The following is a 16,878-nucleotide window of genomic DNA, read 5'->3' as shown; positions in this document are numbered from 1 at the left end:
TCATTATTCACAACAAGCCAACAGAGTAAAAATGTGGTGATACAGAAATAAATGAGTAGTTGTAGTTATGATAGTCTTATAGTCCAGGCAAAATAGCGTATTCAAATAGATGTATTCTGACTTTCTTCTGATGTTCTCTGCAAACTGGGAGGAAAGTCGTTAGGTAAGGCTTGTTCGCTAATAATTTAAAGAAAAGAATTTAGAAAGCAACTGGAGACAAGACTGTGCAATCAATTCTTAAGGTCAATATAGGTCTTTTAAGTGTGGCAAGTGACATGTGTGTATGCATAAGTCAAGTGTGACAAGTGACAGCACTCAGTGCATAGGTTAACTTATTGAATGGGCATGGATGTGTTATAGTTATTTGGCCCCTGTTGCTGCTTGTGGCTTCTTGACCATAAGTCAATTAGTGTTGAGCTCATTTACATATTTAAAATTAATTTTCCAAGAAACTTGAAATACAGAAATGTTACTTTTCATGTATACTTTTATTGTGTGAAGTGTGATTGTGGTAGGAGTAAAGGAAAAAAATAAGCCTATTCGGGTGTATTTTGGGCATATTTGATTAGTGTAAGGCTAATTTGCATATTCAAATTCATTTTCAAAGAAACTTGTAATACAACAAATGTTACATTTCATGGATACTTTCATCATGTAAAGTTTCATTGTGATAGGAGTAAAGGAAAAAAATAGCCCCATTGGGGTGTATTGTTGTCAGCACCATAGACTTTATACAGTAAATAATGATGCAAATTAAACATATTTCCCCAACTAGGATTTCTTAGGACTTTTAGTATGTTGTTCTAGACACCTCATAGAAATGATGTATGGTGAAAAACATTCTGTTACGATTAGTTCTATTTTTGGGTCCAAAATGAGCTAAATTGCCTGGACTATTAAGCTTGTAACCTGTTTTGAACAGATTTAAGTGATATAATTTTGTTTTCAGAGTTGTTTCTAAAATCGTGTAGAATTAATTTATTTTTCTGTCACTTTGTTGATTTATGAAGTTAACAGTTAAGCAATTGGCTTACCAATGTGATATTGTAATTGTAATGTGAATGAAATATCTCTGCAACATAACATAATGGTCAAGTGGGGGTGGGTTAAACTAATTGTGCTCTAAAAAAATATTTCTTAAACTCTACTTAACTTGTGGAATCTGGGTTTGTACTAAAGCTGATAACATTTCTTTAAATTTACAATCAACAAACCGTTAATTGACCAGTCACTGCAGTTCTAACATGGCTTAAATAGATAAATACCAAATTCTTACCTTAATTCTCTTGAGCAGCCACTGCATGAGTCCTTGCTGGGCGGCCTCGGCACACAGGCCTGGTCTAAACTCTGCCATGTTTTCAATGATAGCTGAAGACGACACAAAATATCCACAGTCAGAATTCAGTCTGAATTCACTCAAATTCATTCAGTAACATCAACGGCCGTGAATCTGATTTTTGGTAGAGAATCTACTCTCTTTCTCAATGTCATTATACATTTCAGAGCTTCCATCCACTACCACTCTGGGTCAATAATATCAAACTCCTCAGTCAGTCACCTGTAAACATATACTGTAAAGATGCTCTGCGCACACATTTTGATCGAAAAGAACAGTGAAATATGACATTCATCTTTTAACGGGCTCGTCTGGGTTCTGTCCTGGCGTCTTCTAATATTATCATTAGAAAGCTGTCTCTGCCACATGATATCTCTATCAGAGCAGACTGCAGCAGAAGGTGACAGGGAGAGAGAGAGGGAGAGACTGTGGAGTGGCGATAAAAGGAGAGAGGAATGGGGGAACTAACAGAGAAGGGAAGGGAGGGAGAAGCAGAGGGGAGGAAAAAGAGGCGGGAGGACGAGGGATGCAAAGCTGAAGGAGCGAAGGTCCTGAGGAGTGGGGGAACTCAAGAAACATTACAGGAGGATAAAAAATTGTATAGGGAGTTGGGATGGAATGAAAAAATAAGATAAAAAAACAAAAGGGAAACATCTGTAGAGGGGGGCCGCAGATGATAGAGAAACGTTAAGAAAAAGAAACAGAGGAAAAGATGGCAAGAGAGGATGGCTGCTGAGGGAGGGATGGAGAAAGGGAGGGAGGGAGTAAGAGAAAAAGAGAGCAAGGGCCTTTATCAGTGATTCAAACAGAGCAGACAGACAGCATCCTGGAGGACAGCAGGCTCAGAGCAGAGAGCAGCCAAGGCAGACAAAAGGCGTATTCAAGCTTGGAAAGCTCCCTTGATAACACACACACACACAAGCTTGAATAAAGGATGCACAAGCACCTCTCCCTCAATATAACCCACACTCATGCACAAAGCCAAACACACACACACCTAAACAGCCCTCCTGACACTCGGCCTCAATCTGGCAACAAAGGGGGAAAAAATCATCTCAGTAGACTCATTCAACACAAAAAGAGCTGAGAGGCAGAAAAGTTGGATTCATGTGAGGCTTAAAAAAACTATCTGCTGGCCCGTGACCTTGAGTCTAATGCTGTCAAATCTACACAGCTCTCTGTAACCTGCATGATTCGCTTTGAGGACTTCACCCCTTCAGATTAAAAAAAAAACAACTCCCATTATAAGTGTTTCTTCTTTGCCAAAACATTTAAATGTGACATTGACTGCCTCTATTTGCTGACATGGAAAAACTTTAGGACACTTGGCAGCAGAGGGACATACTGATAAAGCTTAAAGAATACAAATAAAGTTTGTCTTCGCCCTCTGTAATGTCAAAGCCAGGGTCCACCAGGACTTCCTGTCACCACACTGCCCAAGCTCTGACTCGGACTCATACACACCTTAAAGGCAACACCTCCCTCTGGAAGAGCCTGTCATGTTTCAGAACCAAACAAGACAAGGTTGATCAGTTATGCTTGCTCTGAATATTCAAATGATATTTTTATCCAAGCCTGATTTCTTTTCTCTCTCTCTCTCTCTCTTTTTTTTAAATCCTATTCAGTGTAGAGCCACATAAATGTCTCTCCAGTGAAATTTGTCCCAGATTTCTCACAGATATTTGTCCCACATGTTTTGAATATGAATGAATACACAAAGCTGTGCTGCCACTTTGACTCCTTCACAGTTCAGGTTTTGTTTTTGCTGCCGAGACACATGTATGGGCGTTAAACTCATATGTCTCACTGTTTCAGTAATTAGGAGGTGGTCTTACTCTGTGTCTCTCTAGTTTCCTGTTTAGTCTTGTTATCAACTTTCAACTCATGGTGATGGGTCACAATGTGTTGGTATGGTGTTTTTCTATTGGTATAACAACACAATATAATTGTTGACAGAGTTGCTTTTCAAAATGTTCCCTGAGATACAGACATTATAACGTGGTATCTTTTCTTACAACAGAAACAATAAGCTGCCGCAGCAACGTACAGTGGGCAAGTAGAGCTGTTTTTCTTGCACCAAAGATCATATTTTGATCTTGTGTGTGTGGTGGATGTGGTGCAATCACCATGGCCACATAACTCTCAGATTAGAGAAACGTATAGCTGGCTGTGTGGACTGATCAAAGCATGAGACACTTGACTTGGATTGACGTTTATGACAGCCAGTTGTAGCAAAAGCTAAGAGACAGCTTTTTTTCTAGACCAAACATCATCCACAAAAAACTAAATGTGTTCTACATTCAAATGCAATGATAGAGTGAGCGGCAAAGTTAAGAAGAATATCTAGGACACTGAACAACAGGACAGCTGCAGCTTTTGTCAGAGAAACCATTTCAGATTTCGTTCCTTCCTGGCACCTGCTTTATCGGGCAGTTTCAACAGTGGTCTGAGACCCTGGTCAAAACTACACAGTCCTTTTGAAAGGTATTTAGTGTGAGATGTGAATAAATCTGGGTTTTCTCCTCTTGTGACGTCATTCCAGTTAATCATGACGACAGATGTACAGGAGTCTGCCTCTGGGTTGAACCTGGCTCCCTGAGGCCTGATACTGAGGGCGGCACAACATGGATTTAATTTTTGCAAGATACTGCTTTGTCAAACTGTCTGAGAAACCACTTCAAGCAAGCATATTAAATTTCAAATTGTGCATTAAGCAGATTAGAGGAAACACACCAAGAGAAATTACTGTGGCTCTGTTTCTGTACCATTTCAATCTCTTGTCTCTCTCTTTCGACTCTTAAATATTTCTCTATGTATTCCAGCTGATACTGACCACCTTCAGTCTGGTCAAAGGCTCTGATTGGTTGTGTAAGGCACAAATGGACAAATAAAACAAATATTAATCCTTGACAAACAGCTGAAAATAAACTGTGTCAAGTTTATTATAGCTTTACTGCCTTTCAGTCCAAGAATAAATTATGGAGCTACACATACAGTGAATGGCAATGAGGTCTCTTGGGGAGTAAATTATTAATAAATACAACTTTGTTAATGTCGATGGCATTTTGTCTCAGCGTGAACATTAAGTGGGACATCGCTATCAAAGCCTTGCTGTACATCACGTGTCCTCACCCAGTGTGTTGTAGATGCCGTCAGCCTCCTCTTTCACCTGCTCGTCCAGCCGCTCCATATTCTGCACCAGCAACGCCACCACCTGACCCTCCAACTGTAGGCACATAGACGAGAGAATTAACGATCCTGGTCCCCGAAACCATGTGTCTTCAGCATTTATTTATAAATCTTAGTTTTGAGCACTCCCACGTCTTGCACCTTTAATCTACCTTGACAAACCTCAATGTACTGTATACGCTGTTATGTCCTTTAATCTTTACACGTTGTTAGGGGTGTGTATTGAAAAGGATCTGGCGATACGATATGCATCATGATACAACAATACGATATATTTTGAATTGATACATTGCAATACTATAAGCCAGACAATTTTTTTTTTCTTTATTTGACTGCGCTAAGTTAGCTAACGCTTGAGCATTCGATGAGCAACAGACCTGTGCTCTCGTGAGATTTCATTGTTCTGTTGTAGCAGAGGCTGAATGACTGTTTTAAATGCAACACAAAAGTAATGCCGGCATGAGTGTTTGCATATAAATTGTTAATTAAAAAATCGATACAGTGCTTTTGAATATCAATACAGTATTGGGAAACTAAATATTGTGATACTACAGTGTATCGATATATTCTTACATCCCTTGTATAGTGTATTATCTTTTATTTGTTGGACAGGGCCCCATTCTCTGTCCAGTAACTCACTCTAGTAATATAAGAATTTAAGAGTTAGAGTTTGTTAGTGTTAGAGTTTTTCAATAAAGTAAACTTCGTAGCTACCAAACTATCCCTCCATCTATGAAGTCACATTTTAAATTTCATCCCTCTTCACGGGTGCAGCAAAACCCAGTTAAAGTACTTTCATTACATTAATGATCAATATTCTTCTTATATTAAGATGAAATATACATATCATCACCCAAAAACATGATGCCTGTCCAATATGAGATGTAATTGCTGTGGTGGCTTTTTAAAATGAGAAAATCTGGAAATCTTTCAAATTAATCATCATGAACATGATGTGATGTTTAAAGCAATACTTACCTTTCTGGAACTTTTGCACATTTCTTTGTCTAAGTTAAAATGCTATTAATAATCTGATGATACATTAAAATGTAAGAGAAACCCAACAGGGTTAAAAACTCATCATTTTTTCATTCTTATATAATTCTGAGAAAAGTCTGACCAATAAAATTATTCGGTCCGATTACTAAGATTTGACGAGCGACCGAACCTACTTAATATGTAATCACTTAGTGCACCGCTCTCCTCCTCTCCCCCCTCCCGACCAGGAAGAACTCTTATTGACAGAGCAGTAGCAGGACACAGAGAGCAGAGGAGACTAGAGTCACAACACACAAGAAAGAAGGTTTTTGGAAATAAATCGTTTTTTAAAAGACCAATAACTGCAGCCGCAGCTGGTCGTGGAGTTTCATGTCTGATATTGTAACGTTGATAGTGAGCAGCCCCGAGTGATACGTAAACACAGGAAGTCACATGTGTCTATAAAGCATCCAGTGCTAACGGCTAGGGGGCTAGGCTACTGTTAGCTCTGTGCTAACGGCTAGGCTACTGTTAGCTCTGTGAGTTCTCAGCGGTCCGGACCCGGTTGAACTCCGGACCGGCGCGGCTCGACTCGGCTCGGTCTGGATTTATTTTGGCCCTGAACCAGCGCATCAGGTGGCGCTGGTCCGGCCGCCAGCCCGGCTCGTTGAGAACTGTAATCTGTAACAATCACTTCCCCTGCGTCTCCAGTAGCAGTAGGCTAACAACAGTTTATTATAAAACTCATCAGTCATCATCACTGAGTCCGTTTATACGGTTTAAAACTCCGGTGTTGTGTTTGTTTGTGTTGTTCCTGTTTCACTCGCGTTCCTGTTCTGTTTACCGTTGCCATGCCAACGCATGCAGCAGGGAGGGAGGGGGCTCGTGGAGCTGCGCAGGAGGGAGAGGTGGGTGGGACTTGTGAGGGAGGTGGAGCTGTTGATTTTCAAATGTTTGTGCTGTGCTGAGTGAAATGCCAGATCGGTAAGTATTGCTCTAAGCGAAAACTGACAAACTCACTTTGCAAAGAGCAGGGAAAAAGATGCAGAGGAAAGTGGACATGACAGAGTGAGGGTTCACTTTTAAGCCTTGGCCTTGGCAGAAGAAACACGCTTCCTGTCTGAGCTCCTCTGTACATGTCCAAGTGTTATCAGTCAAGTCGCGATTGGAGACTCATAAACAAACAGCTCGCTGGGTGCTGACTGGCCAGATAAAAGTACAATTACTGATGAAAGGAGATGGACAGTCAACACAGATTTATGAGTCACCAGAGACCGTTGTGAATCATTTTGATTCATCTTATCAAGGATACCACCTGGCCTTCTGGCAACAAGGACAGAGGAGCTGCAGGCAGTACAGCAAAGAGGAGAGACAAATGGATTCGACCAACCCTCACTGCCCTGAAACTGTTTCACTTGGATGTTGCTGTAAAGACAGACTGTGGTTTATGGATGCTCAACTGCATGGTAAATGAACTACGTTTATATAATGCCGTTATACCGAGAGTGATGCAAATCCACCTGAGCTATTGTCTCATCCACTGTCACATCACAAGCCAGTTCTCTCTCACACACACACACACACACACACACACACACACACACACACACACACACACACACACACACACAGTCAACAACTAACCAGCCAATGAACAGAAACGCTTCACATCACGATGCTCCTAAACATGCCTGAGAGATGTTACAGTACAACCTCAGACTGAACACACAGATGGACGTAGCCTCTGTGACGTCACCCAGAGGTTTCTGAAGAGCCATCTATCCGGCGTCCACTGCTCCTAACTCTCGGCTAATCCGAAAATAGGCGAAGAGGAGAAGAAGAGGTGTCATGCAAGCTTGTGGCATACGCTCATCCACCTGTCAATCAAAGTGGATACACCTTTCACTATACACATAATTTAAAACCTTGCAATATCAAAATTTGTTAGTTTATCTTTTTTAAACATATTTCTGCACTTTACTGTTCGACTAATTTTTCTTCTATTACTAAGGGTGAATCTTGAATATAATCAAAATCCCATTATAGCAAAGTGCAATATCCGGATTATAAGAGCTTTATATATACACCCTATACAGTATATATATATATATACACACACACACATATATATATATATATATATATATATTGTATAGGGTATATATAAAGCTCTTATAATCCGGATATTGCACTTTGTGTCACCACTTCACCACTTACCAAAAATCACAAAATCCATTTTTTCAGTGAAAACAAAATGCAAAATCAACAATAACTGATATTGCAGTTCTCTTTTAGGATTTAATATTCAGGAGCTACCAATATCCCTGATGAATGCCACCGAGATGTAGCCTGGCACTAAAATGGGCAACTTCAAGCAAACAGATGGTTTGATGAAGTGTCACAGAGAAGCTGCCGTGAAGCTGCTTCTTTCCTCCACTATAGGTATATCAGCACTTTATTGCAGTTTGACCTTTGTGTGCGTTGCTCCAAATGTCAGCAAACATAATGGGGCATCAAAAATCATCACTGGCTCATGGACAAGCTCAGTGACAACAACAAAAAAAGGAAGCGAAAGAAAGACAGAGTCGGCTAACTCTGAAGAGAGAGGATGAAACAAAGAGGGAGACGGTGTTAAACACACACAGCCACGCAGTGACAAAGAAAAGCTTTAGATAAATCCAAAGTAAAGACTGGGAGAGAAGCTGCTATAATTATGTCGATGACATTACGCATTAAAATGTAGTGTTTTTCTCCTCGACTAAGTTCTTGACAGTTTCTAAATTTCAATCAAAAAAGTCATTTATTTGCAAGACCAACTTACACTGGAGCACTGCCAAAAAGAATAAATAAATGGTCATAATTATTGAATAAACAGAGGCAGAAATCATAAAGCGGTGTGAACATTTGTGCCTCATTTAAATTGCGGTATGTTTTCAAAGTTAATACACTATTTGTTTTTATTATAACACCAGTAAAAAGAAATAATGGCAGGTTTTCTTAAAGCAGAAGTAAGTGATATATTTGTGTTAATATAAGTCTTAAATAGTTATATCTTCCGACAGCAATCACTTACATAGAGTGTTTGGACCGAAACACGGGTCTGTCAGTCACTCTGCTCTGCTCTGAGCCGAGGAGAAAACATTTATCGTATCCTACAGTTTTTATCCAATGAGGAGAGAGAACGGCATGCAGGGCTGTGTGTGCAGCCAAGGGATGCGCCTGAATGTGGTGACGTAGGGACGAGGACTGTTATGGTGCGTTCAAGCAACTCGTAACTCGTGTTTTTCCGACCTGTGAAGTCATACCAGTTCAATCTGGTACGAGTTCACGGGTCGGAAGTTACGAGTGGCCGTTATAGTGACTTTCACAGGTAAAACAGGTCGGAAAAACACGAGTGGGTTGCCTGGAACGCTACAAAGTCGTAAGTTGTGACTTGAAGCTGTAATTTACGGTTTCAAAAGCCTACCTGGAACGCAGCATTAGCCAAAACGACCGGATCGCTTACTTCTGCTTTAATCATTTTATCTGTTCTATCAACAAAAAAATGATTACATTGCATCAATATCAGTTAATACACAGGGTTAAAACCAGACACAGGTTTGACACAGCATCATGGAAACAGAATATAGTCTGACTGACAACTCAAGATGTCTACATGTACTTCAGTCAACCAGTGCCAACTGAGGCTCTGTTGTGATTCCTTAAGAGAGACCAATCATCAGCCTGATTTGGATGCCACAGAACCAGAGACTTCTATTGACCCCACAAACTGCTGCTTCGTCAATATCGTCAAAGACTAACTCAAAATCCTGAACTTACCAGAGCGTCTATGAGCACCTCAGCACCCTCCTCGCTCTCGTGGAGTGTGTCGATATCCGTCAGCTCCTGCAGCAGGTCCACCACTGCTATGGCGACATGTGGTTCAGGCTAAGGAAGATAAGCTGAGTTGTTGCAAAAATATCAAGTTGGTCTCAGTGTTGTCACATTTCAAGCATTTTTATGTCATTATTTTGATTCAATATACTTCATCTGCATACGTTTTTTTTTGTTCAGTTTAGACAGACATTTGGTCCTCTTCAATTGCACCTGTCTATCGTTTGAGTTGTGCATAAGTTTTTCAAGTTCAATAATACACAGTTAAAAAGACAGGGCTGGCATTATTCTATACTTCTCCTATTGTCAACAAATCCCATGAAAAATAAAACTGTTTTTTTTTTGTGCATCTCTCAATACTTTCTGACCGCCTACAGCTCCCAGTCTCCAGCACAGTCATTTCAACTAACAACATAACCATTTCCAAATAGGGCAAAAGTACAGTTTCATTTGAAGGCTCAGTGACTTCCAAAAAATAAGTGGAGACTATTTTCAGCTGCACTTCGGGTGTACCTCTGCAGGAGATTGACCAAAAATAATAAACTGCTTTGTGCAAGTTCAGGTAAGGTAATAAAGGAACATGTGCCCCTTGTGCAACGGTGTAGCTCCCTGATGTGTTTCTAATGGAGCTCTATGGCACAGAGAAATAAGAAATAAAAGGCTACAGACACAATACCAGTGTTTGTTGCAGGGCTCAACCCTTTGCTAGTTTTCTGTTTTTTATGAGATTTGCTGTTGATAAAAAACAAACATGTATGTATATGTTTATGTTTATGTATATGTATATAATAACGTATCTGGTTGAGACCAACATTAGATTCCACTGACAGGATGATTGCATCAAAATTGATTAACAGTCTGAGTCAAAAGGATATCAGTGTTTTCATGACTGAGGAGGCCGAGCAGTGAGTGGACAGCATTGAGCTCCACCAGCAGGTGGTAGAGGTCTGGCATCGTGGCAATCACATGCATTTCCTGGATGATGTCGTTCAGATCCAGCTCTGACTCCATAAACCTGGTTTAAAAAACGGAAAAAGAAAAAGAAATCAATGGCTGGCTTGGCACTTAAACATTTTGTACCGCCATTGTCCTCTAAGAGCAGGATATTGAGATACTGTATCAAGAGCAGAGATGCAACACAATGATGTTTCCATCTATTTAATTTTGCTTAAATTGTTACAGTCCTAGTTTAACAAATGAATAACATTTTTAATTAATAAGGTCACAAATCATTTTGGATATGGTTCAGTTTTTACTCAAATTTAACCAAGAGAGTGATACAATGCGGACAGTTATTAACGGACTTACTTCTCTGGATTGTCTGGAAACTTAATCCTCAGTTCCTGATTTTTGTATGATCTTTTCTCAAAGGTCAGGATCATTTTCTTCACTGAACTCTCATCCACTGGCTCTGCCTGTTTGATTAGCAGAGAGAGAGAGAGAAAAGTGAGGAACAGGGAGGAAAAAAGAGAAAATATTATAAACCATTTATATAGGCTGCAAAAACAGAAAAGGGCATTTCGACTGTGGGTTCATACATTTATCTTTCAGGATACTTCAAAATTTAGCCACTAACATAAAACAATTTTATCTAATGTTTAAAAAAAAAGCTACCTTAAAAATGCATATAATATGCTGCATACAACAAGATTTTATCCATATTTCTTGGTTTGTTTGTTTTTTACAAATACAAACTGGATTTTTTTTTGTGAACATCACTTAGCCAGCTTAAAATCTTTTTGAGCCCATTTTGAATAGGTCAAACTCATCGTGTGAGCTGAGCAGTGCAGCCAGGAGCTTTTTCCACAACCAAAGGGAATCAGAGAGCTTTTCACAGGAAAAGGAATGTGTTTGACCTTCTGATGGCTTAAAAGCCCACTAAGTGTTGGAAAGATAATGACAGGTTAGGAAATTACTATTGTCTGACATTATGGAACAGAGCTGCACTTTCCTCTGAGTAGCTCTTGACACAGCGAATATTTCAAAAGGCTGCTGTGTGGGATAATAGGAACTGGGTTATAGATGTGAAGTTTTCTAATGCACTACACAATATGGCATCGCTGGTAATGGCAATCAGGAACAATCACACATAAATGTCTGGAACACTTTCCCACAATGGGCATGCGGCATGCGCACACAGGCAAAAGTGCTCAAGAAATGCTGCACACAGACACACAAGACTACTTGTCTAAAAGCCTGCACTGTGAAGAAATGTCAGACGCTATGAGATGTGTGTAAAGACTTCTCTGTGTAAAAGTGAGTAAGCTTTTGATTTCAACCACGCTAGCAGAGGCTTAAGCTGGATTTCTGCTGAACATAAGGGGTTTACATGAGTCTGAGGTCCTGATTTACACTTCTGTTGATATCACCGCTGCAAAGCAGGAACATTATAGAGCCATGTTGTGCTTCAGTTTTATTTCCCACTAATTCCATTAGACTTTCGGTCACTTTTTGACTAAAGCAACAGTGGAAAGGTTTGTCTCGTTTATAATTACTGGACATGAAACTGTTCAGTCCTGTTTGAGCCATGTCTTTTGTGATGGAGCTATGGGGTTAGTGGGCATAAAGTTTATCAGCTTCATTGGATGTGTGTGTTAGTGAAAAGGGAAGCTCAGATTTATGTTGTCTCTCTGAACTTTGAGAACTTTGTTGAAGAAAACACAGTCCAAGTTGACCACAGATTCTCTTTATACATGTCTATAAATGATATTTCCACTGCACCTCTAAGTGAAGCTCACAACAGAAACATCAAAGAAATGAAAATGCAATGTTGCAACACATCAAGTCACTTTCTTTGACGTATAGTCCCTGCTCAACTTCACTACCAATAAAATGAATCTTTTCTCACTATCATGAGTATGGAAGTCACGTTTATGCTTGCAAAAGGCAGTGTTGTGCTGTTAATATTCAACATAAAAAATATCTAGAGCATTCTGAAATTGTGACATTTGCTCATGAATGACATCTAAATTTCTTGTTCTTTGGGTGAGCAATCACAAAAATCAGCTATGAAACAATAGCGATAACATTTGCACCGATGTAACAAAACTTCACAAAAATGCACAGCTCCTCACTTTTCAGCCTCACTGAATTAATATTACACTTTACAGAAATGATGTCACGATCCTATTATAACTCTCAAATAAACTCCCTCACCTCAGGTTCCTCTTCATCCTGGTCCATCAGTTTGTCCAGGATCTTCTTCTTATCTCCAGTCAGCTCCTCAGCCTCCCTCATCTCAGCCCCACCTTCGTTTCCTCCTGCTGTTGCAGCTTCCCGGTATCTGGCCATTTCCCTGGCACCCAGGCCTTTCTGCTGTTTCCCCCCTCGGGAGTCCTCATCTCCTCCCGCTGCTCCTCCATCGTCCTGCCTGAGACGCTTTGCTCCCCTATCAGGCTGAAAGAGGAAAGGATGTGATGAAATGTAGCTTTTTACACTGGAATATGGTACATCCAGAAATTACATGGGTGGAGCTGGAGTAACAGTGTGTGAAAGGGTAAAAATATAGGCTATGCCTACAGTTTTATGCATGAGAGACGACTGATAGAGAGATAAAGGGTGAAATGCATTGTGAAAATGGCATAGTATCTGCATGTATTGGACTAGACAGATTATAGAAGACATGGAAAGCACTGCACTTCTCATCGATTATTTCCCTCATAGCACCAGTTGTACCAATACAAACAGCTCCTCTGGGGAAATGACAACTTTTAATACAAGTTGCCACAAGCAGTTAGAAATAATTAAGAAAATGTCGGATTTTACTGAAATCGGCTGTTATTTTGAGGAGTGTCCATGTGCCGAATTTGCAAATGAATACAAAAGATTGATAAAATGTATTCACTGTTTCGACACAAAGCATCTTGAAAACAGAAACTGGATCAATTAGGATGATTTAGTGGACGCTGGTGTAGAGGACATGATACGTAATCGGACTGTCCTGAATGAAGTCAGTGTACAAATGCAATGTGCACACGTGTTTGTAGTTTACGTAAGTTTATGAACATAGTTTAGACAGTTATAGTAGAATTATTGTGTAGAAGTTGATGTCGCATACTGCCTCTTAATTCACTGCACGTTCAGCTAGCATGCTATATGCTAACGTTACTGTAAACAAGGGTCATAGTTAAGTTACTGTCCCCCCGTGCAGGTGTTACATTATACACTCGGGGTAAATCAGTGAACGTATAATAGACACGACAAAATAAATAACAGGACTAAGCTAAAGCATCTCTGCTATCGCTCAGAAGTAGCCGCTAGCAATGCTACTGCATTCAATACAATGAATGAGACGAGTTGAGGTTAGCTGAACTAAGTTTACCAAACACTGACGAACAGAATCAAATATCTACCTGATAGTTCAGGAGCTCTCCAACATCCATTTGTCCGGTTTAGAGGCTTCAACGGTGTCGTCGTTTTGTCCGGGTTTAGGTTTACAGTGAGGGTATATGAAACACGAGCTACCGGTTAGCTAGTCGGCTAACAACAAGCGTCTCATACATGCCTGCCGTAAAATGTGTCGATGGTGGTAGCATCATACTGTCGTAAACGTTGTTACCCTGGTTATCCATGAACAACAGCCATGGATGTATACAATAATAATTTATAGCAAAGAGGTAGCACAGAGAGCTCTGCACACATTTAAGTATTCCCAGTCTTTATGACACACACAAGCTACTGACTAAGTTGTGACAGACTGGTTTGATCAAGGAAATTAGACTATACAGGCTACCTAATTCCATGTTTGTGTTATGATTTAGTTATTGGGGTCACCATCTTTCATGTTATTTTGTCTGTTCCGTATAACTCTACAACACAATTACTAGCTATATTGTCAAACAGCCTCAGTAGATGTTATTCATAATCAATAAGACTTTGCAGATTGATATTTTACACATAGCCTACAGAGTGATTCATGTGTAAAATATGATATGGCAATTATTGAGAAAGTACCTGACAGTATAAATTGATAGTTTAAATGAGCTAAACCACATCCAGCAACAACCTAAACATAGCCTAGGCTACATGTTAATAGAAAAATAGTGATAGCACAAAATGTATGCCAACATGCTGAAGTTTAGTAATTCTGCAAAATGAGAATTTTAGTAGGCCTAGCCTATTTTTGGTTTGGTTATTGTATTTATTACTGTATTTGGGGTATTTTATTCATACTACTGTATTACTAATGGCCTACTTTACTGGCAATACCTCTTGACAAAAAATGTGTTCCTCCTTAAATAAAATCCTCAGGCTCACCCACCAATCCTGTAATAAACCACCTCAGTGATACAAGTAAAATTAGACATGACTGTTTCCTCATCAGACCTTGCACATGAAATCCTGGTCTTAGGGGCTCAATTTTTTTTTTTTAGTATTCATAGCAGCAGAGCTCGATATGCCAAGCAGGCTTATTGTTCCAGACAGGCAGAAAATCACCTTTTCAATGAGCGTCACGGGAAAATGTATGACTGGTGCATGGTGTACAAGCCTCCATTGCCACTCCAGTTTCTGTCCAGTGATCTGTGACAGTAGAGCAATAGAAAAAACATTTAAAAGGAAGGCCACTGCCAAGCAGCCAAGCTTGACATCCCAGCAAACACGAGAGAGAGCACACTTGATCAAAGGAAAGAGAGAGAAACAGGGTGACAGGGAATAAAAGGGAGGAAGATGGGTGAAAAGAGAAATTTATATGGAAATCCCAAGGATGGAGACAGCATGACAGTTGTAGATGAATACAAAGCCTTGATTGGGCAAATTAGAGATAACACTTGTTTATGAGGCGACAACTGGATTTGAGTTGAGAATAAACAGACCCTCAATTTTACAAATTTCACATGTAGTGTAAACTACAAGAGCAGCTATGAGCATGCACAACTCATAACTGTAATACTGAAAATATTAGAAAACAGTGTTTTGATGTTTTAAGTCAAACCCACAGAAACACAATGATATAGGCCTAATACTCAACTGGAGCCAATTAAAAACTCGACCAGATCCACACAGATACAATGTGACAAACAGCTGGGCAGTTAAAATTTGTGGTATATTTTATATAAACATGTCAAATACAGTTAATTAGCATCTTCAAACAGCCCTGAATCTCCTCCTCCGCTGCAGCTGCTGTGAAGCCTTCATTATTATTACAAATCCTTTTGGTTCTACACAATGATTAAGGCATTCCACAATCCCTGAAGGAGCGAAAAGCTTTTCATACACAACTGTCTGCTTAATGACATCCCCTCATCATTTCCCTGCAGAATTATTCTGGGGCGACGCTGTCGGATCATTTCCACAGAATCATACCCCATTTCCTTTGAAACAGAACAATACAATTTCACACAAGCTGTGAGGGCTGATTGCATTAAATCACACGAGGTCAGTGTGATTGTATCATGCTGCGGAGGCTCACATAAGTGTGCTCAAAATTCAGAATGGCAATGCTTATAAGAGAGAGAGGGGGAGAGATGATGAGGACTGATTGTCCTTGTCATTTTCCCCCTTCCTAAGTCAAGTGGTGTAATCAAATGGTTTTCTCTGCTCTTAGATACGATTTGAATTCTGCATGACATCAGCCTTCAATCCTTCAAGGCACCCACCTACACACTAATCAATAAAGTTTCTGCATTTCTTAACATTGAAGAGTCAGTAAAAATTACCCTGATGTAAAATGGTACTCTTTATGAACTAGTCCAAGGTGGATATGAGTTGCACTGAAAAGTTGTTATACAGTTATAATATGGTTACTGTAAAATACTGCCTATGTTTTTCATTCTGTTGTTTTAGCCTTAATACTTAAGCAGGGCCATGGGAAATTATTATTTTCTTTAACCTTTACACTCTTATATTAAAAACTATTCATCAGTGAGTTTACACTCATCACAGTTTTGTTTCTCATGACAGAAGTTAATTTATATGTCAGGGAGCAAGAAGCCAGGAGAGACCGTTGAAGGCCCTGATGGAGATTCGTCAAGGTTTAAAGGATATTTCAAAACAGTGGAGCATGAAAAATATTGGTGATTTACAGTGACATAGCACAAAACTAACTGAGCTTGTTAAAACATTTTGCATGTTTAGTATGACTGCCATAGTGTCCAGTTTGTATATGGCCAGACCAACTAATCAGATATGAATACATTTAAAACACAAATATGGCATGTTTGAGTGAAAGCAGTAGATTATGCAGCATCATGTTTTCAACATGATCATTGCTGCAGCTTAGACAGGTCCTAGTTTTTCACTGACCCTCCAAAGCAGAAAAGGGAGGTTTTACTGAGGCTTACTGAAGGACCCGAAGAATTATTTGGCAATCCATCTGCTGGGGCAAAACTCAGACACATATTGTAATTTTTTTCACATTCTTATTCCTGCTTTTCCTGCAATTTAGTAGTAGTAGTACTGTAGTAGTTTATTCAATCTTGTACACTGAGCATCAATCACAATCAGTCAACCTTCCATAACATCATTAGTTCAACTAGTTCATAAATAGATCAAAAAGGTGTAGG

General features: G+C 39.6%; 1 protein-coding gene across 1 annotated transcript in view; it reads right to left on the bottom strand.

Moving 5' to 3' along the window:
• The window catches only part of ctnnbl1 (catenin, beta like 1), a 59,813-nt gene extending 45,935 nt beyond the window's left edge, over positions 1-13,878 (bottom strand). The window contains exons 1-7 of the mRNA XM_083974720.1: positions 13,729-13,878; positions 12,533-12,772; positions 10,685-10,791; positions 10,250-10,391; positions 9,323-9,418; positions 4,469-4,562; positions 1,277-1,368 (exon numbers count right to left, since the gene is read on the bottom strand). Coding sequence (XP_083830846.1) covers positions 1,277-1,368; positions 4,469-4,562; positions 9,323-9,418; positions 10,250-10,391; positions 10,685-10,791; positions 12,533-12,772; positions 13,729-13,758 — 801 coding nt within the window. The 5' untranslated portion in view covers positions 13,759-13,878. The remainder of the gene's footprint in view (positions 1-1,276; positions 1,369-4,468; positions 4,563-9,322; positions 9,419-10,249; positions 10,392-10,684; positions 10,792-12,532; positions 12,773-13,728) is intronic.
• Positions 13,879-16,878: the final 3,000 nt, after the last annotated feature.

Source organism: Trachurus trachurus (genome assembly GCF_905171665.1).
Source record: "Trachurus trachurus genome assembly, chromosome: 7".
Taxonomy (NCBI): domain Eukaryota; kingdom Metazoa; phylum Chordata; class Actinopteri; order Carangiformes; family Carangidae; genus Trachurus; species Trachurus trachurus.
The sequence above is the reverse complement of the archived record's forward strand: the minus strand, read 5'-3'. Positions and strand labels throughout refer to the sequence as shown.